Source organism: Euwallacea fornicatus, chromosome 13 (assembly GCF_040115645.1).
Source record: "Euwallacea fornicatus isolate EFF26 chromosome 13, ASM4011564v1, whole genome shotgun sequence".
In the NCBI taxonomy this organism is placed as follows: Eukaryota; Metazoa; Arthropoda; class Insecta; order Coleoptera; family Curculionidae; genus Euwallacea; species Euwallacea fornicatus.
In genome coordinates, this window is record NC_089553.1 from 2,164,707 (window position 1) to 2,190,030 (window position 25,324).

Genomic DNA, 25,324 nt, shown 5'->3' on the forward strand with positions numbered 1-25,324 from the left:
GCTCCTGAAGTTTTAGACACAACTAATCTGATGATTAGTTGTGTCGTAACGCCAGCCGAGGGCGCCCTAATCAACGTTTCTAGGCTATATGTACCGTCTGATTACTCCGCAAGACAGAAAGAGACAGACATGCTTTCGTGATGGTCCCGCAAATAACTTAAAAATTAGTTTTTTGAAATGACATTTTCCTACTCTCAGCAAAATAATCCGATAGAGGACAAAACTTTCTATAAAAATGTTAATAATTCCTGGTTTTTTCATCATCTTTGAGTAATAATTCGTGTAAAAAGCATTAAGAAAGGTGTATATTTGTGTTGAAATTCGTCTAATCACCGAAACCATGTAAATTAACTGGAACTTAAGAAATTATCGTAAGATTTTTATATGGATGTAACGCCAAAACAGACAGGGACACCATGGAAGCTGATGAGTTCAGGGAGGACATTCCCAAAGTTAATACAAGTTCATACATTCCGGAGGAGTATCTATTGGGGTCCATCACTACTAGCACCTTGTTGAAAGAAGAAAGAGGCGTTCAGATACGCTCCAGCGCCAGGGTTTTCAAGAAAATGAGACTAGAACAGGAGCAAGACAAGAAGGTTGGCCATTCAGTTAACTTCCAAACTTATTAAAATATAAATATGAGGTTTACATTGAGAAAAATATGTTATAATTCTACTTCTAGCATGATGAAACAGTGAACCAAGAACCCTTAACATCACTTAACTCAGAAATTCCAGGGGTGATCTTAGGAAACTCAGAAAAAACTCAAGAGAATGAGATCAAGAATCAGCCTCATAGAAGTGGTACTAGGCTGGTTAAAAAAGCAAGTGGTCCAGTGACAGTAAGTGCTGATTAATATATAGTATTTGATATATTAAATAATATATGTGTAAGTGATGATGTGTGTCTAGTCATAAGTGGTGATACAAGAGTCAGAAGGCCCCATTTAACAAAGATAACAATTATACAAATTCAAAACTAAGTTTTAGACTTTTTAGAAGGATTTACTTTAGTTGGCTGAAAACAATTTAAAGTGGGGAAAAGTTAAAAACCATTGCTACTGCAAATATGTTTGCTTTTTTGAAATGTTATTTGGTAATAATGCCTCACACTCCAGGAATTGTAAAATTGTGTACTATTCTCAAATATAACTAATTGAGAATAAGATTCACCTTTTGGAAAGGGCTCACCTAAAATATTTGATAATCTTTTGATAACATCTTTACCTTCTTCAGATCTTAGAAATCTTAAAAATTATTTAAGTAGTTTCTTTAATCCTAATGTGATCTGGAGTGCCTGTTGACTTATTATAGTTATAATATGTATATAAGAATTTTAAGAAACTCAGGGTCATTTGTAATCAATAAATGACTGGTCATTTTACAGCACAATCTGTAAGAAGTTTTTAAGAGACTCCTTACATTGGAAATCTTTCCATTGTATAGAGAGTACAAATTAATAGACTGTGGGGAAAATGAATTAATGATAATTGAGATGAAATGTGTGTGTTTTGGATGTTTAATGGAAAAATTTGAGGAGAGAATGTCATAAGAGAGACAGAAATACATTCAGTAACAAATAACAAATAATCAGGAATCAAAAAGTAAGAAAGAAGAGCCAAAGGGTGATGTAAAGAAGGAAGTCCGAAAATGGAGCTACAGTGATAAATTGATGTTTTTTGAGGCTGTTAATGAGTTTGGCAAAGACTTTGAAGCAATTCAGCAGTACATTAATAGCAAACTTAAGAAGAGAGGATCAAGTGAGGAGCAGTTGAGAACTAAGGAGCATGGTAAGAGTAATTGCCCCAAAATGGATAATACAACATATTGCATTTCACAGTGTACACTTTCAGTAATCTAACCATTTCAATGTATTTTCATAGTTCGCCAGTTTTTCATAAGAACGTTCCATGAGGTATCTAAACATGTAAAATTCTCAGAAGGTGTCAAGAAAGTGGTTCAAGAACTCTATGGCGTGATAAATTATGGAGAACTTTACAGAAAACTCGGAGTTATTACTGACAAAACTTTAATGAAACTAAGTGAATTGATCTATAGAGGGGGTACTTGTGTACGAATCAAAGGTATTTTAATTCTTTTATTAATATTAATTGGTCTATATTGTTACCACTGTAAACCTAGGCAAAAATGTGAGAGTCAGAACCCCAATGTGCAAAGCTTTAGTGAAGCTGAACCAACTAGATCAGAAATATGAGGAAGTTAAACTTCCTAATAGAGTGACTGTAGAATTGAAGCCAAAAGATATGACGTCTTTTTTGAAGGTTCAGTGCCTGGCCCAGAATCCTCGGTTAAAGACAGTTTTGCCCATTCAAAAAAGACTGAGTTCACTCATTGAGTGTCTTAATAGGAGGTCTGTAATGCGTTTCAGTTGAATTGAAAAGAAAAGTAATATTTTAGGTGGAAAACCATAGAAGCGGTTATTTACGAGAAGGCAGTTTTGCCTGAAAACCCCTTGATTAGTGATTGCGCCCCCTCCAAGCAGGAGATAGAGGAAAAGTCTGTATTTCTTACCCGTCCCTTACGCTTAAGCCCCCCTCCAGATGTTAAAATAGAACTCCCTTCAATAAACTTAAGCGGATATTTCTCACGGTAAGTAAATACCAATTTAAAAAAAAAAATGGAATGTATAGACCCATCCAATGCATCAGGCAAACAATTTGTTTGACCGCCTACGAGCGCCGTTTGGGGATGGACACCTATACGGAAATCAAGAAATTGATGCCTAAGAAAAAGAAAACCCTTCCGAAAATTTCTGTTGAACAAAAATCCGAGCTTGAAGTCTGTGATAGTACTAAGTTGGAGCTACTGAAATTTGAGGAACGTGAGGTGATATAAAAGTGCTTTTGCGTCTGCCAGAACTGAGTCTTGCTTTGAAGGCTGCTAATGTTGATGAAAGGGAGCAAGATTCCCTGTTAGCTGACGCGGTACACGAAGCTGTAAACACCATTTTATCTCTACAAACTTTCGAAAGGCAATTGTCCGAGTCTAGCGAAGCTGAGGAGCCTAAAATTTCTGATATTGTCAAGGTGATTGTTATTAGAAAAACGTCATTTTATGAAGGGTAAATGAACATTTACAGGAAGAAATAGTGCCAAAAATTACTGAAGAGAATCTGGAACAAATAGAGAACATTAGGAGAGGATGGTCTGAAGCAACCAGTCAGAACTTAACAATTGGAGAAATCTATTTAATGTATGGGTGTGATGCAAAACTGATTTTAGAGTATAGTTGGGATGGAATTGAGGAGGAAAAACTGGATAAGCCTTCACGTAGCTCTGGAAACTTTCTTGAAATGTGGAATGAGTCATATGAACAATCCTGGCAGATCAGGCAACGAAATTTCTCGTCGTCACTTTCAAAGTTGGTGTCTTTAGCAAAATTACATCATAGCCAAAACAGTGTTAAGGTAGAATAATTAAGATTTAAAATAATAGTTTATATTAAGAAAATTGTTTTTTCTAGTGCCATTGCGGTCACGTATGTAGTGATAAATCATTGAAAACCGCCACAGTGAATGGACCAAAGTTGCGCAAGAATCTGACTGATAATATAGTGATAAAATTGGAGGAGGGTGCGCAGTTCTCATCTGATGCTGCCATCAAAAATCAAGAAACTGACATATTTAGGCCGCCTTTAGAGGTCTTACAAAGTGCCACAAGTAAGCATTGCATATACATTTTAACCCATACTGTTTAGCACAACTCTTTGATCGAAAGTCATCGCATCTTCACTATTTTGTGAGAGTTTATATTTAATTTATGTGTTGCTTAAAAAAATTTAATTTAGAAAATTTTAGGCTTTGCTATATTTTATATACAGGGTGTCACTGAAATGACTGTATAACGCTTGACTAAAACTTCCTGAACTGATGAACAATTCCTTCTAAATAATTGTAAAAATATATATTCCTACTATGACACAGTTATTTTCCTCATCATGATTTGTCTGCAGCTTCTCAAACCTCTAGTATGCAACAACAGCTCAGTTCCATACAAAAACTGAAGCCAAAGTATTGCAGCAAAAAAGGCCGAAGATTAAGACAGAAACCGCTTGTAGTGGAGAGAAAGGTATGCCCATGAAACTCCTTCATTTCCTCTACTAATAGAAGCTACAAATGAAAGCTTCCTTTGATGCCAAATAACGTCAGCGGCCATCAGATAGTCCGCATGAGCATTATTTCCCAGGAGCCTCCGGCTACGTTAAAAGAAGACCCGAATCTCCAGCAAGTAATCACAGACCCAGAAGAAGAGAACAGCGTTGTTTCAACGGTAAGAAAAGTTATTTCCTTCACAGTTTGTGGATTTTGCGTTCGTAGGTGCCCCCGAGTCCCTCTAGGATATTGAAAGAAGGTGAAGAGGAATGGATTAATGCCGACGTAGCAGACTATTCCTTAAGCAGCTTACTGGGACATTTAGAAATTCCTGTGAAAACCCCACCTACAGCGACATCCACTTCGAATATGGGCTCTGATTTATCCAGAGAAGTAGACGCGCAACTTCGGTCATTGATGACCGAGTGTAGTATGGATTTTGCTGCCAATTTCGCAGACCTGGCTGCCAGTGTTGTTAACGATAAGTAATTTTAAATTGTTGTTTCTATAAGTCAAAATTTGTTGGTAGGACACTGTATTTTTGCAGTGGACGTAGTTTTTTGCTTTTTATAAACTTTTTAAGTGCCAAATTTACTTTTTTATATAAAGAGACGTATACTTATCTGAGAACAATTTTAACATATATACTTGCTGCTAAAATAAAGCTTTAAAATGCTACTTTCCTATCATCTTTCATGCAATTTGCCAAATAATTTAACCTGCGTTTAGAGACAGGAGTGTATTAATGTAGGTTCTTACCATAAGCAATTTTTTTGACCCTCTTTTCAGAAATGTACTTCAAAGGGTCTTCCTAAGCCATTTCAAAAATCGGACAATTCCAGTTTATCTACAGAGAGAGTTAAATGGTCTCAGCTATACGAACAACAAATATCCCTAGTGAGGGAAAGAAGACATTAGTATTCCGAAAACCTTCCACAGAGAAGACAAGGGATAAAAATTATTACAACTTATGAATTTATTGGAAGAAACTTTTCTTACTCACTAAAACGTGAAGCCTTATCAGGCACTCAGTAGGACTATGAACAATATTTCGAGAAGTAATTAAGAGGAGAAAAATGAAGGACAGCTGGATTAAAGAACTATAAACAAATATTGTTTAATGAGAAAGGCAGATTAGCATGTGGGATAATTGGAGGTCAATTTGGAGTTAGCAAGTGAAAAGAGGTTCATGTTGCAAGAGACGATCGGGTTCACGAAAAAAGAATTTCAACACACCAAAAGATTCATGAAGCCCTTTTAAGTGAACTAGAAATTCAAAATTGTTAATTCAGTATTTTGTTGGTCATAGTCTATTCACAGATCAAGTTTTTAGAGTAAAATGTTTATTAACTAAACGTCCCATTAAATTTTTCATATAAAAAAATCTGTAATTTTTTGCTAGCGTCTTCTAGACGTGAACGGATAAGCTACACAATGTATAATAGTAGAAATCTGCTTTTCTTACATAAAGAAACCTATAATTCTTATAGTGCCATCTAGAAATAAGTGGACTAACTAAAATCTGTACTATCGAAAATATCTACTCATTTAAAAATGATATTGCGTCACGTGATTTATAGTTTGTACCACTTCTTAAAAAAATATCGGCATATAAAAAATCAATGACATTCTAATGCACTTTTGAGTTTAGTTAAATTTGGTTGAACTTTGAACTGAAACTTTTCATGAATTTATTTTTATGATTTGCTCAACGATTTCGACTTGATAAAACCAGTGGTGTACAAAGTCATTTTATGCTAAAAAAATTAATTGAAATTAATTGAAAATTGACTGCTCCAGTTTCAACGATATTTAGTTCCGCGGTATCAGAAAAGCAGAAATACAAGGAGGTGTATTTAGCTCCTGATAGTTCTCGAACGCATCCTCGACAAACCAGTATGGTCCATACACATACGGCGGAACTATACTTGACTTGATATTTCGTATAGGGAAAGTAGAAATACGAGGAGATATATTTTGTTCGTGAAAGTTCTCGAACGCACCTTCAACGAACCAATATCGTCCATACATATACGGAGGAGTTTTACTGAATTTAACATTTCGTACCAGGAAAGCAGAAATAACATGGTATTATTAGGAACTAAATACATCTTTTCACATTTCTGCATTCCTGATACCAAAAATTTTCAAAGGTCTGTTGAAAGCTGAATTTCACGGAACACTTAACATTTCTTATCGGGAATGCAGAAACACGAAGAGAATCTTCTTGCTTCGATATTTTAAAACGCATAAATGATACATTGAAAATTTGGATATTGAAAAATTACTGTCGTATGTAACAATTTTGTACAATAAAAATTAAGTGGAAATAGTGTTCAGATTACAATGAGATTTGCTTCCACAGTAGCCCTACGATACAGCTTTGATATGCTGAGGTCGAAACTCGAATTGAACAACTTCGATTTTCTGAGTCAAAAATTTTAATGACGCATAATTCGTGATATTTTGATTTTTATCTATTGGAAAGCCGTTATTGATAAACGTTAAAATATGTATATGGTAAATTTTTTATGGCAAAAATTTTTTTTTTTAACTTTAGGGAGCTACTGCCAAATGACATTACATTTTCCTTTTCGAAATTTGCAAAACAAACACGAAATCCATCTAAATAATAAATTTGGTATATTCTAGTTTGCTACAAGGCTAAAGTAAAACATTAAAAGATTTTATATACAGAAATATACATAACTATAAACAAATAATGTTATGTTTGATCTACACATTCATACTGCGAAAAATATGCCCTTGCCAGAAAAATTCTACTCATTTTAATGATTATCAGCTGCTGCTAGTAGTCGAATAACGCAGAATTTTTCTTTAAGAGCTTTAATAAATAAATCAATAAGCACACAACTAGTTTAATATTACATATTTTAATGTTATACCTTACGATTTAAATCAATTATTACATAACCCTTGTTCAGCTAAACCTTTAGTCACACGGTCTTCGAATTTAGATACGTTTCTCGGTTTACTATTTACACAAGATAATCAGTATTTTGAGACACTGTTAAATAAATGTTTAGTAAATTTAAAGGAGCAAAAATAAATTTTTGCAAAACAGCCTTTTTAAACAAAACTCATAAAATAACGAAAATGTTAACAGTTTTGATAATATGTAAACAACTATATTTTAAAACGTTTTCTGGGTTTTGAGGCATAGAATTAAAAAAAATTCTCTCTGACGTTCACATTTGTAGTGGACATTATCGAAGGCGACGTTCGTCCGAAAGTTAGGCTCCCTAACTTTAGTTTTGTTATCGAGTTTCTATTCACAATGTTACCAATCAGACACACAATAGATTATATTGAAAAGGAATTTCTACCAGATAATGCCAAACTTATAACCAAAACATATTTTCAATGGAAAAATGAGTTTTATGAACAAGCTGATAGCATAGCAAAAAACAGACCCAGAGATTAGAGGGTTTAAATAAAAAAACTACACGCTGAGTCACGTTAGGAAAATGCTTTTGTAGAATTCATATATATCGGGATTTGATATGTATGATGAAAATTGGAAAAAAGAATATTGACAAATGTTTTAAATGCTGGGTATTCGATCAGATTGCAAGACACTGCAAGAAAGCAGACAAGTTTTAGATGTGCTTCAAGTGAGGAAAGGTACGGTATAAACAAAAAATGTAAGAACTCTGGTATTGCATCTGTAACTTGAAGGATTATAAATTGAGCTTGTAGTGGTGTGAGACTTTACTATATAAGCGTAGCATAAAACACATCATAAATACTAAAGTTAGAGCAAACAAAAGCCAACAGACGCATAACGTAAGCTTTCAGGTTTTTAAATTCCTTTCAATGAGGTGATATCTTAAATGAATTTCAACAGTACTATCCTAGACTAACCAAAGAGGATATTGAAATTTTCATATAGTATGAACACCACAGTAGGTCCAGTTGTCATCAGTTGTCAGTTTGACCAAAGTTTCAAAACTGAGAGAACATTTTAAAATACAATTTAAGCTTCACAGTATGTAAACAATATTTCATAAACAATACTGCTACAATTAGCTTCAAAGAACAGGCCACAACTATTCAGAAAAAATCAAAATTTAAAAACTATAATCATTTAAAAATTATATGTCACTAAATGACCAGCCCTATATATAATAATAATTTAAATAAATAAATAACCAAATGTTATATTTTAATTTTTAATCACGCCAGTCCTGATGTAAAATGATCTCAAGAGAATAGTTTGAATAGTATGTACCTGTAACAGTTCACAATAGAGAATAAGCTCAAACAGAGCAGAAAAAATCCCAGCCAAATCAACCATTCCACACTACTAAATAGCTTTGAAAGTTTATATGTGGTTTTGCTGAGGAGGGTTTTGCAGTCACGCCCCTACCTGAGCCACAATTTCAGCCTTAGAGCATCAACTCCATTTAAATAGTACCGAAATAGCCTCTTGTCTCTGACAAATCCGAGTTTTTCATACAGTTTCAAAGCAGGTTTATTAGTCACCTCTGTCTCGAGGACAACCTTCAAACAACATATTATTCAACCCCAAAAATTTTAGAATTCCTCAAAAATACCTCATCTGCATCTCCATTGGTCATTTCATGTATTGCCATTTGCACCAATGTGGACCCAATTCTTAATTTTCTATAATTCTGATCAACAGCCAGCATTGCAATATAGCCTCTACGCACAACCTTACGGTGTAGATCCAGTTTACAGACAATAGCTCCCACACATTGTCCATCGCACATAGCCTAAATATGATGAAATAAAAATTACAGATAACCTTACAATTTATTAAACTATCTAAGCTTACTAGGAAACACAATTTGGGCCAATTGTGAATAAAATATCTATAAGTGTATATGGAATATGGTTCAGACAAGTCTTTCTGAATGATTTTCATGATCATAGGCATTTGCAGCTCAGACTCATAGGGCACAAAATCTATTTTTTTAAAATCAGAAACACCAACTTCTTCTGTAATTAACAAGTTTTCCATTGTGCTAGAAAGAGTTTGACTATCGATACCATTCTCAGTATTACTACATGATGGTATAATACATTCTTGTTTGTGTTCATTAGACTGAGTTGGGAGCTCTTCAGGCACAATTACCTCATTCTTTTCTCTATGATTAAGATCTACTTTTAATTCAACTGAATCATCTGATTCAATCTGTGCCTTATGCTTTTTTTTCTTGTTCCTTCTCTTCGATTTATCTACACTACTCATAATGTCGTCATTCACAGGCTCACTATTGTTAGGCAATATTACATCGGATTCATTAAGCTCCTTAATATCACTGCTAAGACTTTTATTCATTTGATGATACATCAGCCCGTTTACCAAACCATTTTTGTTGCGTTCTTTAGTTTCTTTTGTGCTCACCACTTTCGCGGGGCACTTTTCAACCGAATTCGTTTCAGACATTACAGTACTCATTGTTAATAAATTACTAAGTCGAAATAACAGGAAAAGGGGTATTGCACTATGCTCATTGCAAAGAAAAGAAACTTTTTTTAGGGCTCCCAGAAAACATTTTTTGACAAGTAACTGAAGTAGCGAGGGTCAGAAAATGTGAGGTTAAAACCGACGAGTGAAAGACACAGACAACTGTAAGTCAAAGTCAACAATGATGATGTTACATTTTTCGAGGCAGCCACATATATCTAACATGCGACAGAAAGGAACATAATGATAATGCTCTGTAATCAAGACGAAGAAATAACTATTTTCACTAGTTTTATAGGTAATCTGATACTCTATGGATAATTATTTGCGATCGCTCAGATAAATTTCTTTTCTTTGTTTAACTTGCCACTGGAAAAAAAGATGCAATAACATTCGATAGTGTTCAAATTTTACAAGGCTCTTATGACATATTTTATTGGTTTTTTAATTAAAGTTTATTAAACATTTTATTGATTTGATTTATTTTAGAATTTCCTTGTTACGATCTTAAAGTACCTCTTACACGGCTATAATTTAATATGTAAATTGAAACAATACTAGGACTTTGGATCAGAAAAGCAGGTATGTTCATAAGAAATAACTTGAGAAGAAATGAAGATTCCTGCTACGATTTTAAATTAAGATTACTTTTACGCAGCAATGTCTTTAACTATCCAACAAATCATTACCGACGCTGAGAGGTTGGCTGGAAGGCTCAAAGAAAGAGATGCTCTGGCTGGAGCCCTACTCATGGAGAGCCATGCCGTTAACAAGAAGATAGACGACATGAAACAAGTATGTTTAATCAAGAGGAAAATTACTGACAAATTTCGGTATACATACATTGCGAGTTTATTGAATTTATACTATTTTAAAAGAATTTAGGTGAATATTTACTTGGAAGTACTAAGACATTGAAAGTAATTTAATCACACAAGTCTGTTCATAATATGTATTGTTATACAGGGTATCTGGTTATAACATACTTATATTTCAGGAGTGGATTCCTTAGATCAAAATAATCTAACTACAGTGCGCGACAATAAAATAGCACACAGTGAAATTTATGTCAAAAGTCATTTGTAATGCATTTTATTTAATAATTTTTTGTTAACTTATGTAATACATAACAAAGGAGAATGATTGCTTTACAATTTTTATGGAAAAGAGGTGTTAATAACTAATACAATCAAAATCGTGAAAAGTTAACGCGACAAAATAATAGCACATTCTTCAAAAATAACTAATATTACAATTATTTAATTAACAAAACTTAATACATTTTTAAGCTAGTACTTTGTACTACCACCTTTATTTTTTATCATCTCTATAAGACGATCTGGTAGTGATTTGAATAATTTTTTAATATATTTTCTAGGAATCTTATTCCATTCATAAATAATACAATTTTTTAAATCTTCTGCATTATTAAATTGTCTGCCATTTTTGTACACAGCTCTTGCAAGTTTACCCCAACAATTTTCGATTATATTCAAATCGGGTGATCTTGCTGGCCATTCCAAAATAGTAATATTATTCGTTTCAAAATACTCTTTAACGCACTTTGCGGTGTGTACAGCTGCGCTGTCTTGTTGGAAAATAAAATTTTTTCCTGATATTTGTTTAGCATACTTTTTTAGTTGTTTATCAATTAATTTTATGTACTCACGACTATTTAACCGTCCTTTAATAAAGTTCAATTCAGTCTTTCCTCTATACCCGATACCAGCCCAAATCATAAGGCTGCCTCCACCCATTTGCCGACGACTTAAATAAACTTCCTCCTTTCTCAAATCATGATAGTAATGATTCCACCCATCTGGTCCATCAAGATTAAATTTTTTTCATCACTAAATATAACATATTTTAATTTTTTTATAGATTTCAGATGTTTTGTCGCAAACTGCAAACGAGCCTCTTTGTGTCTTGGAGATAGGGGTGGCTTCTTTTTAAGTTTTTGATGTTGTATGATTGAGGAATGTTGAAGTACACGTTGTACGTTTCTGATATTAGTATTTATGCCCACTGAATCAGCTATTTCTCTGGCCGTAGCAAAAGAGTTTGATGCTGCTCTCAAAATAGCACGTTTCTCACGGTCCGTTAAAGCTGGTGGTCTGCCCTTACCTTTTTTTTTGCCATAATTACTGGGATTTTTAATTAAATTATATATTACTTTGCGGCTTCTACCCACAATTTTGGCAATTCTTAATATGGAATATTTTTCTTTCCATAGGCATAGAATCTTAGCGATTTCACTCTCATTTAACTTTGTACCTCGCCCCATGACTTCGAAAATTGAATGGTATTTGTGTTTATTTATATTGCGTATGAGTTTCATCCTTCATAAAAAAAGATTAAGCATAAATACTTCAAATTACTATTCGCTGAATCACCGCAGAGATAAATCAAACCAAAATGTGCTATTATTTTGTCGCGTTAACTTTTCACGATTTTGATTGTATTAGTTATTAACACCTCTTTTCCATAAAAATTGTAAAGCAATCATTCTCCTTTGTTATGTATTACATAAGTTAACAAAAAATTATTAAATAAAATGCATTACAAATGACTTTTGACATAAATTTCACTGTGTGCTATTTTATTGTCGCGCACTGTATAATCCAAAGTATTTTGAAGATGGTTCTTCAAAAATCATATTTTCTCATTATTCCAAATACTGCTCAAGCTACACAGATAAAATCGACCATATGAAAAAACTTCAAGAAAATGTGGAGCGGTAACAGTTCACTTCAACTCTTTTTTAAGAAATTAGCTCAAAGTCCTTGGTGCACTGACTTATCAAATTGTCATTTTCTCAGAACCCATGGATCCTACATATTTTTAGTAGGACATTTTTGATGCAAAACTTCTAGAGAATTGTTTTTTTTTAACAAATTATACAATATGAAAACAAAAAGAAATCATATTTAATTGAGTGCTCTTCTAGATAGATCTGCAGCAGTAGACACTTTCTAATAAACTTGAAATAGTTTCAGGAGGAAGTGGAGCAATTGAATGAGGTTGCCAATCAAAAGCCCCATTCTCAGCTTATAGCAAATATCCAAAAAGAGAACAGGCATTTAAGGGAAATCCAACAGGAGAATCGCGAATTAAGGTCTGCCTTAGAAGACTATCATTATACATTGGAGCACATTATGATGAAATATAGAGAGCACACTCAGGAGCAAATTTACCAGTCTAAAATTAATTTAAAGGTGTGCATACTTCAAAGGTAGGTGTAATATTAACTGGTTTTTAGTTTCTCTAGGCTCTTCAAAATCAAAATTACCAACACATAATTCAACAACAAGCATATAAAATTCAAGAAATGGCTGCTGTAATGTGGAAAGCTGCCAATACAGAAGAAGAGACAGATTTTAAGATTGATGAAGTTGTTTCACAATTAAAAGCTGAAAATCAGGTCTGCTTTCAATGTTAACATGTAATTGTTGTTTACATGGTTTTAAAATTTGTAGGGATTAAGGGAGATGTTGAAGATATCTAAGCAGCCAGATAATATGGTTATTGAGGCAAGCGATAAAAAGATGGAAACTGAATCTTCATAATAGCAATTATTGTTTTGTATTGTTTAATTTCATAAATTATTTTTATCTTGCTTAATATTAAACACTTGCACCTAAAAAGGATCTTTCTTTTATTATTGAAAACTTATTACAAAAACTCAAAATTACATTCTAGATGATGTATATTCTGCAGGGAATTGGAATGAATGTGACCCACTAGCAAAAATGTTTGGCAACAGCCCTGCATTTGGAATAATGTTCCAAGAGAGAGTTAACGTGATGTTCTTATTGGCCCTGAAAAATTAATGTTGATTGAGCCATTAAGAATTTAACTTAACAAATATTAACAGACTTCAAACCGTTTCCATCATCCCAGAAATAATACTTTGTATTCATGTTTTTAAAATCTAAGACAGCATTTTCACCTCTCAATATTATCTTGTCCCATAAGACAACCTGTAAAATAATGGACACTGTCTACAATTTATAAAAATTTTTATATGAAACTGACTTGATTAAGTTCACTTTTCGGAGTAGTATATTCAGCAGTCAAATACAGAAACAACTGTTTCACATTCCAGTTAAATAAGTGAGTTAAATCAGTTTTTAGATCAAAAGTGAGGAATCCCAAGTCGTTTTTCTCTCTCGACGCGCTATAGTCTGGAACATTTTTACTGAAAATTGGGTTTATTTGATCTCAAAATCTAGGAAGACAGGAAAAACTTACACTACAACCTTCACAGTCTTGATATCAGCGCTTGTAGTATAGTTTAAGAAAACTGTGGATATGAAGCAACAGAAAGTTAGAACAGCTAAAACACTGAGAGCATACGCTAATATAGAATTGCCTCTTTGTAAAACCGAATGCATTTTTGAAGAGAAATGATGAGAAACTTCGGGTGCTAAGACACGTCAGAAACTCGAGTAAAATTTCTATGGGACAAAATAAGGTTAGGTGTGCTATCACTATCAAGTTTACTGAAATTTTCATAGATGGCGCCAGCATACTAGGCTTTTTTAAATGCTCATTGTGAAGTTCTGGTGCGAACAATTATAATGTAAAAAATGGAACAGGAGATAAAGCAATTATAATGCAAAAAAAATGGAAGCAAAAGATCTTTGTTTGTTTTACATATTAAAAATTAATACATCTCTCAGCCTAATAATACTTTCTTCATCAAATAACTCCTGAGAGGCCTCATAGGAACCTCTTCCATGGGACCATTAGCGCACTTCGAGGAACACAAGTACTGCAACAGTGGTATCCGGTATTTACCGCAAAAATCAACAAATTTTATGTGTTCCACTCTATTATTGAAGTACACCCCTAGAAAAAATGCAAAACGTAACAATTTTTAACGCTTTCATTCATCTTTTTACCTTTGCAATAGGGATTAACGCATCTATGTGCGCAATTCAAATAAACGCTTAAAGTGCGCGGTATTTCATGAGGCCGCACTTCTACGTTGTAAAGCTTAATAATTCTGGCTGAAAGTTCCAGTAAAGAGGCTGGTTGGTGGGTAATATCACTCACGAATTGGACCACTAAAGGGTTTTCCCTTAAACTCAGCTCTGATAAATTTTTCAGTGCTATAATTTCAGGTGGCAAAGTTCTCAGGCGATTTTTGTGTAGCAAAAGAGACTTTAAATTATGAAGATTTGTTATATTGGATGGGAGGATTTCGATCTGATTCTCACAGAGAACCAACATGTGCAGATGTTTTAGTTGGCCCATTGAGGGGGGCACTTCTGTGATGTTGTTCCCTCCTAAAGAAAGAACTTGAAGCTGCTTTAGTTTCCAAATGTCTTTTGAAATATTATTCATGCCATTCCCCCCCAAATACAAGTAACGCAGATTAGGGAAACTAAATATTTGCTCCGGAAATTCGTCTATGGAATTTCCACCCAGGTTCAGCTCTTTCAAAGAGGGGCACTCACTAAACTCCTTGGGTAAACTTTCATTCGTCAAAAGGTTATTTTTCAGAAGAAGGTTTGTTAACTGGCAGTGTTCAAATACGTCAGGCAAGGTTGTTAGACCATTATTGCTCAGATCTAAGAATTTCATATTAGCAAATCTGTAATGTATCAATGAGCTATTAGGTACCAAAGCCTTGTAGGTTTAATTTAGTACGTACCTACATAAATTGCTAGGAATAAAGTTTAGCTCATTATGATGTAGAACCATTTTCTCCACTTCCAACCTCTTTTTTGCATCACTTTGCAAATACTCATCAAGTATCCGCTCTACCTCTTCAGGCTTCCTTAGTAAATAAGCTAAATCTATAATCCTGTTACTTGATTCACTATCGCTGCTATCAGATGTATAGTTCTCCATATTAAACGCACTATTTCAAACACTCACAACCGGTTTTACGCGTAAAACATCTTATGCTACTGCTGACTAGGCCCCCAACACACATCTTATTAAATAAATAAGATCAGTCGCTTATTACGATGTAACTTGATAAGGCAGATGACCTTTAGCCTGCGGCCCAATCTATCGCTTAATGGGGTCTGATCTCAAAACATAATGAGAAACGAAATTAAAAAAAAAAACAAAAAGCTTTATTTACTATTTACTTTGTGTTAATTATAAGATTATTTTCAAAATCACTTACAGCCAATTCATTCAGGTGGTTGGATAAAGCATTAATCTGCTATATAGAATACTAAAAATATAAAGGGACTAAAACTAGTCACCAAAATAAAATAAACCTAACAATTATCAAACTCTACATTATCTACACGACTTTACTAAAACAAAAGAATCTTAGAACTCCTAAAACAAATTAATTTAATAGTCAAAAACAAACATATCTTCGTTTATCGTGTAATGTGGAATAGAGATGAAACATGAATACAAATAACACGTTTCCAAGACCAACCTAACCTCAAAATCTGATTTCCATTTTAAGCGTTTCTGTTTGTGCCTCTCTTTGAAACTTTTCTTTAATCTCATCAATTTCCTGCTTTGAAAATAATCCAGAATGCCAGATAAACGTTTTGACCGCATTTCCAAAGAACCAAAATTCCGTCAAGTTTCTAAGGTTCACAATAAAGTGAAAATCGACAAGCGATTTCAGTCCATGTTCACAGGTAAACAATTTCAAACGAATTATACCTCGGATAAAAGAGGACGACCGGTCAAATTTAGCTCAAAGAACGACTTGAAAAAGTATTATGAGCTCAGCTCAGAAGAAGATGTCTCGAATTCCTCTGAGGATGAAAATGAGCATAAATGTAATGAAACACCTTTGAAACAGAATGAGAGTGGCCAAGACGGTAATTTGAGTAACAGTGATGAGGATCCAACAAACACACTAGATACTAAAGCCAAAGGAGATAAAAACATAAGTGTTGAGGTGAAATTGAAGTTGAAAGATTTGCATATAGATTATGCTCGTGGTGAAAAGGCTCTTTACTCAGAAAGTTCTTCAGGTAATTAATTCAGTCTTTAAACATTGAAAGCAATTTAAGTGAAAATCAATTAATCAATTAGATGATGAAGAAACTGATGAAGAGGTGTCAGAGACTGAAGAACTTGACCACAAATGGGGGGAACTGGATGCCGATGCTGACAGAACAGAAGAAGCCACATATAGATTAGCAGCCTGTAATTTAGACTGGGACAGAATTAGAGCTGTGGATATTATGATTTTATTAAGTTCATTTTTGCCTTCAGGAGGAGTTATCAAATCAGTTGCAATATACCCATCAGAATATGGTAAAAAACGTAAGTATATATATATATGTTCTTTTACATGAATTGCACCTTAAGTATATTTAGGATTGAAAGAAGAAGAGGTGAAAGGCCCGATTGAACTGGTTAAAAATAACCATATAAACAAAGAAGAAAATGAGTCTGAAGAAGGTTTAAACTTCCACATGGAGAAACTGCGGCAATATCAGTTAAATCGCCTCAAATACTACTATGCAGTTATCACATTTGATAGTCCAAATTCTGCTAATAAAGTTTATTCAGAATGTGATGGAATGGAGTATGAATCCAGTGCAACTAAAATAGATTTGCGATTTATTCCTGATGATATGACATTTGATGATATCCCAAAAGAATCTTGTGACAAAATGCCTGAGAAATATGAGCCAAGATTTTTCACCACCACAGCATTACAGCAAGCTAAAGTTGAGCTAACCTGGGATGAAACTAACCCTGAAAGATTGGAGTTTGCTGAGAAATTAAATAATGGGAAGATTGATGATATTTCACAGAAAGATTTGCAGAATTTCTTGGCTTCAAGCAGTGAAGAGGAAGAAGAAGACAACAGTGGTGTAGAATCTGAGTTGGAAAGCTTTAAGACAGGAAGTACAATTGATAAGTACAAGGCTTTATTAGAAGACATTCATGAAAAGGAAGAGGAAAAACACAGCAAGGATCTTGGAATGGAAATTTCTTGGGGTGTCAGTCTCAAAGAGAAAACTGATAAACTAATGAAAGAGAGACTAGAACAGAGTGAGGAAAAAAGTCCTTTTCAGAAATACTTAGATAAAAGAAAGGAAAAACGAAAAGAAAAGAAAATGAAAAAAACATCTAATAAAGAAGACTCATACTGCGATATACCATCAGATATAGACATGAATGACCCATACTTTGCTGAAGAATTTAACAATGTAGAATTTAAGAAGGGGGGCAAACAGAATAAGAAGAAAGACTTGCAACAAGTGGATTTGGAAGCAGAGCATCAGAAACAAGCAGAACTGGATTTGCTCTTAATGAATGAGGAAGGAGCAGATGATAAAAAGCATTTTAGCCTCAAGAAGATTCAGGAGAATGACGGCGACAAAAAAGGCAAGAAAAAGAAAAATAAAAATAAGAAGAAAGTCCAAGAAGAAATTAGTGGTGATAATAATTTTAAGGTAAGATCCTGAAAGAAAATTATTTGTCCATGGTTTTATAAGAATATAGTAATTTTATATCTGTTTGAAAATATAACACAAAGGGTATTTTAAATCAAAGAACAAGAAAATGTTGGAAAATGAAGCACAGTTACTCAATTGTTGTCAGTTTATACATTGGGGTTTGGATTTAAGACATAAACCAACAAAGGTTTTTGTTAACAGAATTTTTAAAATGAAATTTTTAATTGATTTATAAGAAATATTGATGTGTAGTCGTGGATAAAGTGTTAGAAAGCTACTCACATATAATGAGCATTATTCCCCAAGGAGAATTGCGTCATTTACTTCGATAATGATCCAACTTCTCCGTCAAAAATGATGTCCTTCATTATATGCTTGTTCAATAACAAATTATTCTTAAATGCATTTTTCAATTCTATCATTACAGATTAACGTGGAGGACGAACGGTTTTCCGCCATTTTCACCAGTCATCATTACAATATCGATCCTACAGATCCGCACTACAAAAAAACGAAAGGTATGGAGACCTTAATACACGAGAAAATCAAACGCAGGCAAGATGATGCCTCTGCTGGAAATCAAGAAAAAATAATTAAACTTGAAGAGAAGAGTTTTGAGAAAACAAAAAATGCGGAGTTGAAATTGTTAGTCAAAAACGTCAAGAGGAGAGCGCATGAATTTAAACGGAAAAATTAACTAATTATTTATGTTTTAGTAACAATTAAGAAAATGGAGATATAATTTTTGTAGTAAGTTATGTCCAGAATACAAGTTATAAATAGTATTCCTGCAATGACAGTAAATGAACAGAAACTGTGTTTTGAGAAAATTTTGCAAGAGATAAAAAAGTTTTAAAATCAAGTTAGTTTGTGGCATATAAAAAATTGAAGTCATTCGTACAGGAGATAACAAATGTAGAAATTTTTATTTACATCCTCTGCGCTATTTTTAACGTTTTCGCACATTACAAAAAGGTCCCGCTTGGGTCAAAACACGCCTATTTATTTATTAACTCTTAGTTCCAAAATTAGTGTCAATCGATAAAAGCGTTTACGAAACATCTGGAAAAAATGATATTAATTTGAGAATTGGTACTCGACAATGGCAAAACAAAGCCATATTGAATATAGGTAAATGTGCTCAGAACGTCATAGTTAAGAACTTTTTGGTTCAGCGTTGTACAGTCATTTCGGGGACGCTCTTTATAGATAAGTATGCTATGTGTCGTCTCTTTGTTTAGAATCTTGAAATTATCCCTTATTAAATGGGAAGAATGCTACATATTTAGTTGTCATATAAGTGCAACAAAGCTGACTTGATATAATATCACACAAGTGACGCGTTCTCAAACTTGCAAACATTTCATCATCAGTTGCTAAATTTTTATTGCTTTTGATACAAGCTATTTTTAAAAAATGGTTAAATATTTATTGGTTGTTAACTTGTTGAAAGCTTTAACATTTGTGTAAACAATAGAATTTACACAACACACAGACATATATGGAGAATGATGGTTTGAGTTGGACCCATTAATGTAAAGAAGGTCTTTAAAGAGAATTATTAGTCCTAGCCTAAGAAAGAAAAACTCCCACCTTTTCAGCGAAAAAAATATGCCGGGAACACCTATTTATATATATATTTTTAAATTTTAATTTTAAATAGTTAATGAATGACCAATTAAAAACATTCAAATACGGCCACCCTGTTCAACACGAATGGTTGATTATGTAACATTAGCAACGTTAATGGTTTGGTTAATATCTTATAATCCAAATAAGCTCATCTGAACATTAAGTTGCCCGTAACGTGTGTTAAATACATTAAATTCTAATTTTGCAGGTGTAACAGATTAAACATAAAAATGTGGTCTCATGACTGCATAAAATATATCATACAACAATAATATTTAGGTGGATTTCCAAAAATTTTGGAATAAAATAATTTTTTTTTTAATATTGTAGATGGCTTGAATATTTAGTTGTTACGACTCGTAGTTGCTTCGTATTACACTGGATAAAATTAGCGAGATGTACACAAGGTATGATATGTTGACTGACCCGCATACCAGTTTTCGCATCACTTTCCTCCTTCGAGAGGAACTTCCAGCTCTTGAAGCACGTAAAAGGGGTGGATTGAAGAGGGAAAAGGACCTAATCGTTGGGTTTCAACCCTCTCCCTCAGCACGCACTTTACTACTACTTCTACTACTAAACTACAATGCACAAGATCTTGCTGTGCTTAATCTTTAATACAATATTTTTCATAACAATAACAGATTAAAGTTGACGTTTAGACGAGAATTAAAGATGTACCTAATTAGATGTAATAAAACTGTGTTTTTTTTGGTATAAACACTATCGGAAATTAAGCTAAGCCACTGTAAATCAAGACGAGCACCCACGGTTCCATTAAATGCTTTTAAACACAATATCTGTCTTCGCAGCCACAAAACCGCCTTTCTTTCATCAGATAATATTGCCTAAAAGTCTTTACACTCTATTCTATAGGTACTTACACATTTCACCAATTATAGTCTTGTGAAACCCCCGTTTTAAACACGAAATTGCTTCACGTTAAAATAACCTCCCCGATCCGAAATACATTATCCAATAAGAATCCCTCGCGTACTGCTATTTGACTTGAGTCTTCAGGTGCTGCAAGAATTCGTGGTATGACAATGAATTTTCAAGTCTATCTTCAATTAGTCTCTCCAAGAAAACCCCTCTATTGGGACTGTTGTCTCGAAGAATTTGTAAGGTTGCGATAAATGGTTTTTCATCGTTCAGATAGTTGATGAATTGATGCAAGCGCTGATTGGCCAAATTATTTAAAATCGGAATTTCATTAATTTCCTCATTGATAGAATTGTAATCAGGGACACCTGGAAGAAAGTTTGTGTTGTAAAACATTGATATATTTAAGAAACTCACCTAAAACTTCATTCAAAAATTGCTTGGAAACATTGGGCCCGACCAAAATCATCATACGATTTCCGCAGTCCATGAGGAACGCTCCCTTATTCTCCAAACAGCGGGCGCTTAATTGAAGCCGGGGAGGCATGGGAACCTGTTCTTCTTCCCCATTAAGCACTAGTTCTTGTGCTTCTAGATTATGCACTGGATACAGATCAGGATAAATTTGCTGCATCAGCAAGGACAGTGGCAAAGTCTTCATGTCGATCATTGCCTTAACGCGGTCGTCTAACCGAGTGGGTACCCCTATTCTGAAAGCGGGATGTTTCAGAATTGCCGCTATATAAAGGGGTAGCAATTTAAGACGTTCTGGAGCCAAAAGTCCAGAACTCGAGTTGCCCATATTCAAGGAGAATTTGTAAGAAGTAAGAACGTCCACTGCGGCATTGATAAAAGCCTCTCTTGCGTCAGATAGTGATGCTTGCATCGACCTGAATTTGCGATTGTTATATATTTAATACGCTATTAGATAGTTGTTAGCACCTGTCTACGGCCATTTTACTGAGGAGGCCTATAATACACTGCTGGTCGGCTGAGTAAATAACGTCTTGTAATGTATTGGCGATGGGCAAACACAAAGTGTGGACGCGAATTCTCCTTTCGCCTGAAAATAGCCGTATTTTTGTTTAATTAAAAATAGGAAAATAAAAGTAGACCTTTGCTTGAAGTGTAAAGTAGAGCCGCTTGGAAACAAACGCTCTGGCTCTCCGATAAATTCTCTTCGATTGCGACTTGCATCCCAAAAGCCGCGTCTGGATTGATGTTCGGCAAGGAGAGCAAATCGATTGATCGCACAAAGAAATTTCCTGCAAATCCAGACAATAATAAAATCTTCCGGTAAAATACTCAACGAATACCGTGGAAGGTGTTAATCGTCAAGCCTCGAGTGCATCGCACTCGCATAACCGCCTCAAAACCTATCTTTCTCTTCAAATATCTGCTAAGCTCTCTTTCGAAAGACTGAGCCATTTGCGGTTTTGATGACTTGAACAACGGGAAATGATGAATTGAGCCTCCACTGAATCTAAATGAAGACATGTGATTGTTTGTTTTGTAACCTCGATTCTATTAATACCAACCTGCTGATGCCTGAGATCGTGGCGATATCAACGTATTGCGAATTTACTATAAACAAATCCACCGCAATCTGTTGCCCTGAACATTCTAAAGCCAGCCTTTTATAGAAGTCATTTGCAGGGTTCAAAAGGGGGGTTTCGGCCGTTGTTCTTCGACTAGGGTCCTCCCTGGCACTTACTGCACCAGGACCCACATTAGGTAGGGCGCATTGGAAGGCAGTTACTCTGCCTCCTGGTTGGAAAGATAATCGAAAATCATTTCAGTGTTGTGAATTTTGCAAAAGGATATTAAAAGGAACAATCAGATTAAATCGATGCAGAATCATTTGCTTATTGTTTAGAGTAGCAAATACTTACCAACTCATTCTGAGATAAGTAAAAATTGCTTTATTGAGATATAATTGCACCAACTTGAATTAATTTACGCAATTCATTGTCTTTACTTAAATACAGGGTGGTAATGTTGTAAATTTTGAGAATAGCTTTTCTTTAATAAATAATAAAAAAATCTTTTCACGCAAAACTTAAATTCACAAGGCATAAAAAGGTATGAATATATGCAAAACATTGAGTAAGTAATAAAGTAATAATAGTTTTTAAAATTGAATTCGTCGACCTAAAAACCCTCTGAATACCAAGTATGAACTATAAATGTTTCTAATAAGTAAATTAATAGAAATGGAATTCATTCACTTACCAGTTGCACCCATCATTTTATGGGCGACTTGCAGCGCTGCCCCCAACGCACTATTACTGTCAAAAGTATTGGCAAATCTTTGAGGCAATAATTTCAATAAATCCTCTACGAGCTCCATCCGATCTCTCAGATTAACTAAAAGGGTGTCAGGAGTAGGCAAGAACACATCCTCAATATCCAGTATGGTCATTTCATGAGGCTGGTTCAGGCCTTCTGATAGGGAAAAGAAGTGTAAAGCTGAGTCATAGGCAAGAAAGCCTATTTGTGTTCGAGCGTCGCCTATAAATAACAACTTAAAACATGCTTTAAACCCCAAGAATATAAGAATTTGTCTAACCAGGTAGATTTTTTATTTCTTCTAACAATACTGTACTTAAAACCTCTAGATATCCACTCTCTATTGCAAATCTGTAAGAAAGATTAACAAGAGTTTTCTTAATCATTCTTTTCCTTTAAATCCTACCTGGAAACATCTAACAAAAACAAATAAACAGCAGGTTGTGGTGGTCTCAACATATATTCAGCAGGAGCAATATACTCAATGGTGCTGCTCTTGATTTCTGGTCTCTTTGTGGGATCCCCATATGTTTTACTGACAGGATCAAACTGAAACTCTTCAGGTAGCTCATTCACCCTGAAGCACAAGTTGCACTTCCACCTTTTTGAGTCCACAAAGTACACAAAAGGATTAATGTAAGTCCTACAAGATCTGCATCTTACAATGACAGCACACTGAATGACTGGTAGATAATTCAAATCCTTGAAAGGGTGGATCAATAGCCCCAAAGGCAGACGCGATTTTTGCAAAAGAGATGCGGTTTCTGGGATTTTTGTTACAGTGCATCGAAACACGTCTAAACTGCTGTTGGCTTGATTGAGCTGTTCCTGTCCTAAATTGACTGGGGGTGGTTCAACTTTAGTAGGAGGCAAGATATTTGGGCTTTGAAGTAAATCATATTTCTCTGCACCCCACAATCTATTAAATCCGGTTTGGACAACATTGGGTTGAGGCACATATTGCCCTGGTTGGGTAGGGTATCCCTGAGGTTGTGGTCCTGTAGGATATCCTTGAGGCTGTGGTCCTGTAGGATATCCTTGATGCTGCGGTCCTGTGGGATATCCCTGATGCTGAGGTCCTGTGGGATATCCTTGAGGCTGTGGTCCTGTAGGATACCTATTGGAGGTCATTGAAGGCCTTTGCTGATTTTGGACAGGTGGTGGCATATTGAGAGGTCCATTTGCATTGCTAATTGGTGGGTTGTTGATGGGAGGACCCACATTATAATTAATTTGTGGGTTATACCTTTGAGATGGTAGAGGTGCTGTAGTTGTCTGCCCATATGGGGAACTTCTTGGAGGCAGCCCAGTATTGAATTGTTGAGTTGAAGGATTTAGGGGAACTGTCTGAGGATATCTTTGCTTTTGGAGCATATTTTCTTGACTTGCTGAGGGGGGAATATGAGTAGGTGTTGGAGGGTTTTGATTTTGCCTGGCAGTGGAGCTATATTGTGATGCAGTGGTTGTTGTCATTTGTGAGTTGAGAGCAGTTTGTTGTTGATTTGGTTTGATATTGGATACTTGTTTAAATGATGGTAATGACTGCATTTCATTACTTTCCTGACCAACTGATGGTTGACTCTTAGGAACATTGGGTTGTGATAAATAAGCCATATTTTGACCACTAGGCTGTGGAGCTTGAATAAAGGGAGGAAGGTTGTTTTGTACTGCATTACTGCTTTGCAGTACACTCCCATGTGGCATGTTAAATTGTAGCTCGAAAGCCTCACTTTGCCCAAAATATTCACTTACTTTTTGGTTTGAATCACTTGAAACAGTATTGCTTATGGCAGTATTACTTGGAAGTGTGACTGCTGTCTTACTTCCAGCATCTGATGTACTACTTAATGGCACACTTTCCAATGCAATTGGCACTATAGGTGATACGTCATTAAACACACTATTTTGCAGATCTTGATTGGGTGTTGAGGCACTGAACTTATTTGGACTTAAATTTGGAGTATTTTGACTGGAAACACTTAGTTGACTGACTCTTTGAGACAATCCCATTGTAGGTGGTGCTCGTCTTGCAGGAGGCAACTGGGTCGTTGGTATATTAGCTCTAGATGGGGGTAGCTGTGACGAAGGAATCGGTCCTGCACGGGATACTGGGGAAGCACCCCTAGAGGAGTTATTAGAGTTGATGCCGTTGAATTGATATTGAGCCTTGACCGGCGGTCTTGCAACTCCACTATTTGGTTCAGTCATGGTGCTTATCTGAAATTGTGACGTACTTTTTAATGTATAAGGAGAATTGCCTATTAAGAATGTGTATTCAACCTTTGGACAATAAAATTATAATGCTATTACTATTAAGGCTAGGGTAATGCTGAGAGGGGAAGTTTTGGTGTGGAAATTTGTAAACTAATGGGTAGGTATACAAACCTGATTAGACTGCAATTTAATTAAAAATGAATTATAAAACTGCGAACATTATTAAAACTTCTTTTTCGATTATCAATTTCACATTTTTGCAAATTGTTAAACGTCACTGTTTTAATGTCAATGTCAAATCTTACGTGGCCGCTTTAAAAAATGTTGATACTCCATC

General features: G+C 34.7%; 7 protein-coding genes across 12 annotated transcripts; 3 read left to right on the forward strand and 4 right to left on the reverse strand.

The window, feature by feature from the left end:
- The first annotated feature begins 174 nt into the window (after nucleotides 1-174).
- On the forward strand, nucleotides 175-4,791 carry crm (cramped chromatin regulator). Of its 3 annotated transcripts, XM_066289242.1 has the most exons (14): nucleotides 176-342; nucleotides 406-599; nucleotides 686-844; nucleotides 1,597-1,792; nucleotides 1,886-2,086; nucleotides 2,145-2,373; nucleotides 2,421-2,612; nucleotides 2,672-2,849; nucleotides 2,900-3,049; nucleotides 3,103-3,429; nucleotides 3,486-3,681; nucleotides 3,975-4,090; nucleotides 4,145-4,291; nucleotides 4,339-4,791. In XM_066289242.1, the coding sequence occupies exons 2-14, from the start codon at nucleotides 417-419 to the stop codon at nucleotides 4,600-4,602; spliced, it is 2,538 nt and encodes an 845-aa protein (XP_066145339.1). In that variant the 5' UTR covers nucleotides 176-342; nucleotides 406-416; the 3' UTR covers nucleotides 4,603-4,791. The 3 variants fall into 3 exon arrangements, with proteins under 3 accessions (XP_066145340.1, XP_066145339.1, XP_066145338.1); XM_066289241.1 differs by having other exon boundaries at nucleotides 177-599; XM_066289243.1 differs by lacking the exons at nucleotides 4,145-4,291; nucleotides 4,339-4,791 and adding an exon at nucleotides 3,820-3,915 and having other exon boundaries at nucleotides 175-599.
- Nucleotides 4,792-6,739: 1,948 nt separating this feature from the next.
- On the reverse strand, nucleotides 6,740-9,711 carry Naa30A (N(alpha)-acetyltransferase 30 A). The gene is made up of 3 exons (XM_066289274.1): nucleotides 8,933-9,711; nucleotides 8,691-8,870; nucleotides 6,740-8,637 (listed from the first exon to the last, which is right to left on the reverse strand). The coding sequence occupies exons 1-3, from the start codon at nucleotides 9,557-9,559 to the stop codon at nucleotides 8,500-8,502; spliced, it is 945 nt and encodes a 314-aa protein (XP_066145371.1). The 5' UTR covers nucleotides 9,560-9,711; the 3' UTR covers nucleotides 6,740-8,499.
- Nucleotides 9,712-9,966: 255 nt separating this feature from the next.
- On the forward strand, nucleotides 9,967-13,215 carry LOC136342963 (FGFR1 oncogene partner 2 homolog). 2 transcript variants are annotated; one of them, XM_066289276.1, is made up of 5 exons: nucleotides 9,967-10,150; nucleotides 10,212-10,363; nucleotides 12,559-12,783; nucleotides 12,837-12,989; nucleotides 13,045-13,215. In XM_066289276.1, exons 2-5 carry the CDS (start codon nucleotides 10,229-10,231, stop codon nucleotides 13,132-13,134), a joined length of 603 nt encoding a protein of 200 aa, XP_066145373.1. In that variant the 5' UTR covers nucleotides 9,967-10,150; nucleotides 10,212-10,228; the 3' UTR covers nucleotides 13,135-13,215. The 2 variants fall into 2 exon arrangements, with proteins under 2 accessions (XP_066145373.1, XP_066145372.1); XM_066289275.1 differs by having other exon boundaries at nucleotides 10,227-10,363.
- Nucleotides 13,207-14,066, reverse strand: Spase22-23 (Signal peptidase complex subunit Spase22-23). Its single transcript, XM_066289277.1, has 4 exons — nucleotides 13,820-14,066; nucleotides 13,604-13,766; nucleotides 13,445-13,548; nucleotides 13,207-13,386 (listed from the first exon to the last, which is right to left on the reverse strand). Exons 1-4 carry the CDS (start codon nucleotides 13,960-13,962, stop codon nucleotides 13,257-13,259), a joined length of 540 nt encoding a protein of 179 aa, XP_066145374.1. The 5' UTR covers nucleotides 13,963-14,066; the 3' UTR covers nucleotides 13,207-13,256.
- Nucleotides 14,067-14,195: 129 nt separating this feature from the next.
- Nucleotides 14,196-15,780, reverse strand: LOC136342961 (leucine-rich repeat-containing protein 58). Of its 2 annotated transcripts, none has more exons than XM_066289271.1 (3): nucleotides 15,228-15,780; nucleotides 14,473-15,167; nucleotides 14,196-14,419 (listed from the first exon to the last, which is right to left on the reverse strand). In XM_066289271.1, exons 1-3 carry the CDS (start codon nucleotides 15,425-15,427, stop codon nucleotides 14,247-14,249), a joined length of 1,068 nt encoding a protein of 355 aa, XP_066145368.1. In that variant the 5' UTR covers nucleotides 15,428-15,780; the 3' UTR covers nucleotides 14,196-14,246. The 2 variants fall into 2 exon arrangements, with proteins under 2 accessions (XP_066145368.1, XP_066145369.1); XM_066289272.1 differs by having other exon boundaries at nucleotides 15,232-15,356.
- A 170-nt stretch (nucleotides 15,781-15,950) lies between these two features.
- On the forward strand, nucleotides 15,951-20,302 carry LOC136342955 (ESF1 homolog). Of its 2 annotated transcripts, XR_010732719.1 has the most exons (5): nucleotides 15,951-16,530; nucleotides 16,592-16,825; nucleotides 16,880-17,967; nucleotides 18,398-18,720; nucleotides 19,933-20,302. XR_010732719.1 is itself a non-coding variant. In XM_066289265.1 (4 exons), the coding sequence occupies exons 1-4, from the start codon at nucleotides 16,080-16,082 to the stop codon at nucleotides 18,665-18,667; spliced, it is 2,043 nt and encodes a 680-aa protein (XP_066145362.1). In that variant the 5' UTR covers nucleotides 15,951-16,079; the 3' UTR covers nucleotides 18,668-19,919. The 2 variants fall into 2 exon arrangements, 1 of the variants encoding a protein (XP_066145362.1); XM_066289265.1 differs by lacking the exon at nucleotides 19,933-20,302 and having other exon boundaries at nucleotides 18,398-19,919.
- Sec24AB (Protein transport protein Sec24AB) lies at nucleotides 20,201-25,298 on the reverse strand. Its single transcript, XM_066289261.1, has 10 exons — nucleotides 25,159-25,298; nucleotides 23,180-24,990; nucleotides 23,054-23,124; nucleotides 22,717-22,995; nucleotides 22,023-22,251; nucleotides 21,801-21,967; nucleotides 21,600-21,749; nucleotides 21,427-21,547; nucleotides 20,902-21,374; nucleotides 20,201-20,852 (listed from the first exon to the last, which is right to left on the reverse strand). The coding sequence occupies exons 2-10, from the start codon at nucleotides 24,979-24,981 to the stop codon at nucleotides 20,602-20,604; spliced, it is 3,543 nt and encodes a 1,180-aa protein (XP_066145358.1). The 5' UTR covers nucleotides 24,982-24,990; nucleotides 25,159-25,298; the 3' UTR covers nucleotides 20,201-20,601.
- Nucleotides 25,299-25,324: the final 26 nt, after the last annotated feature.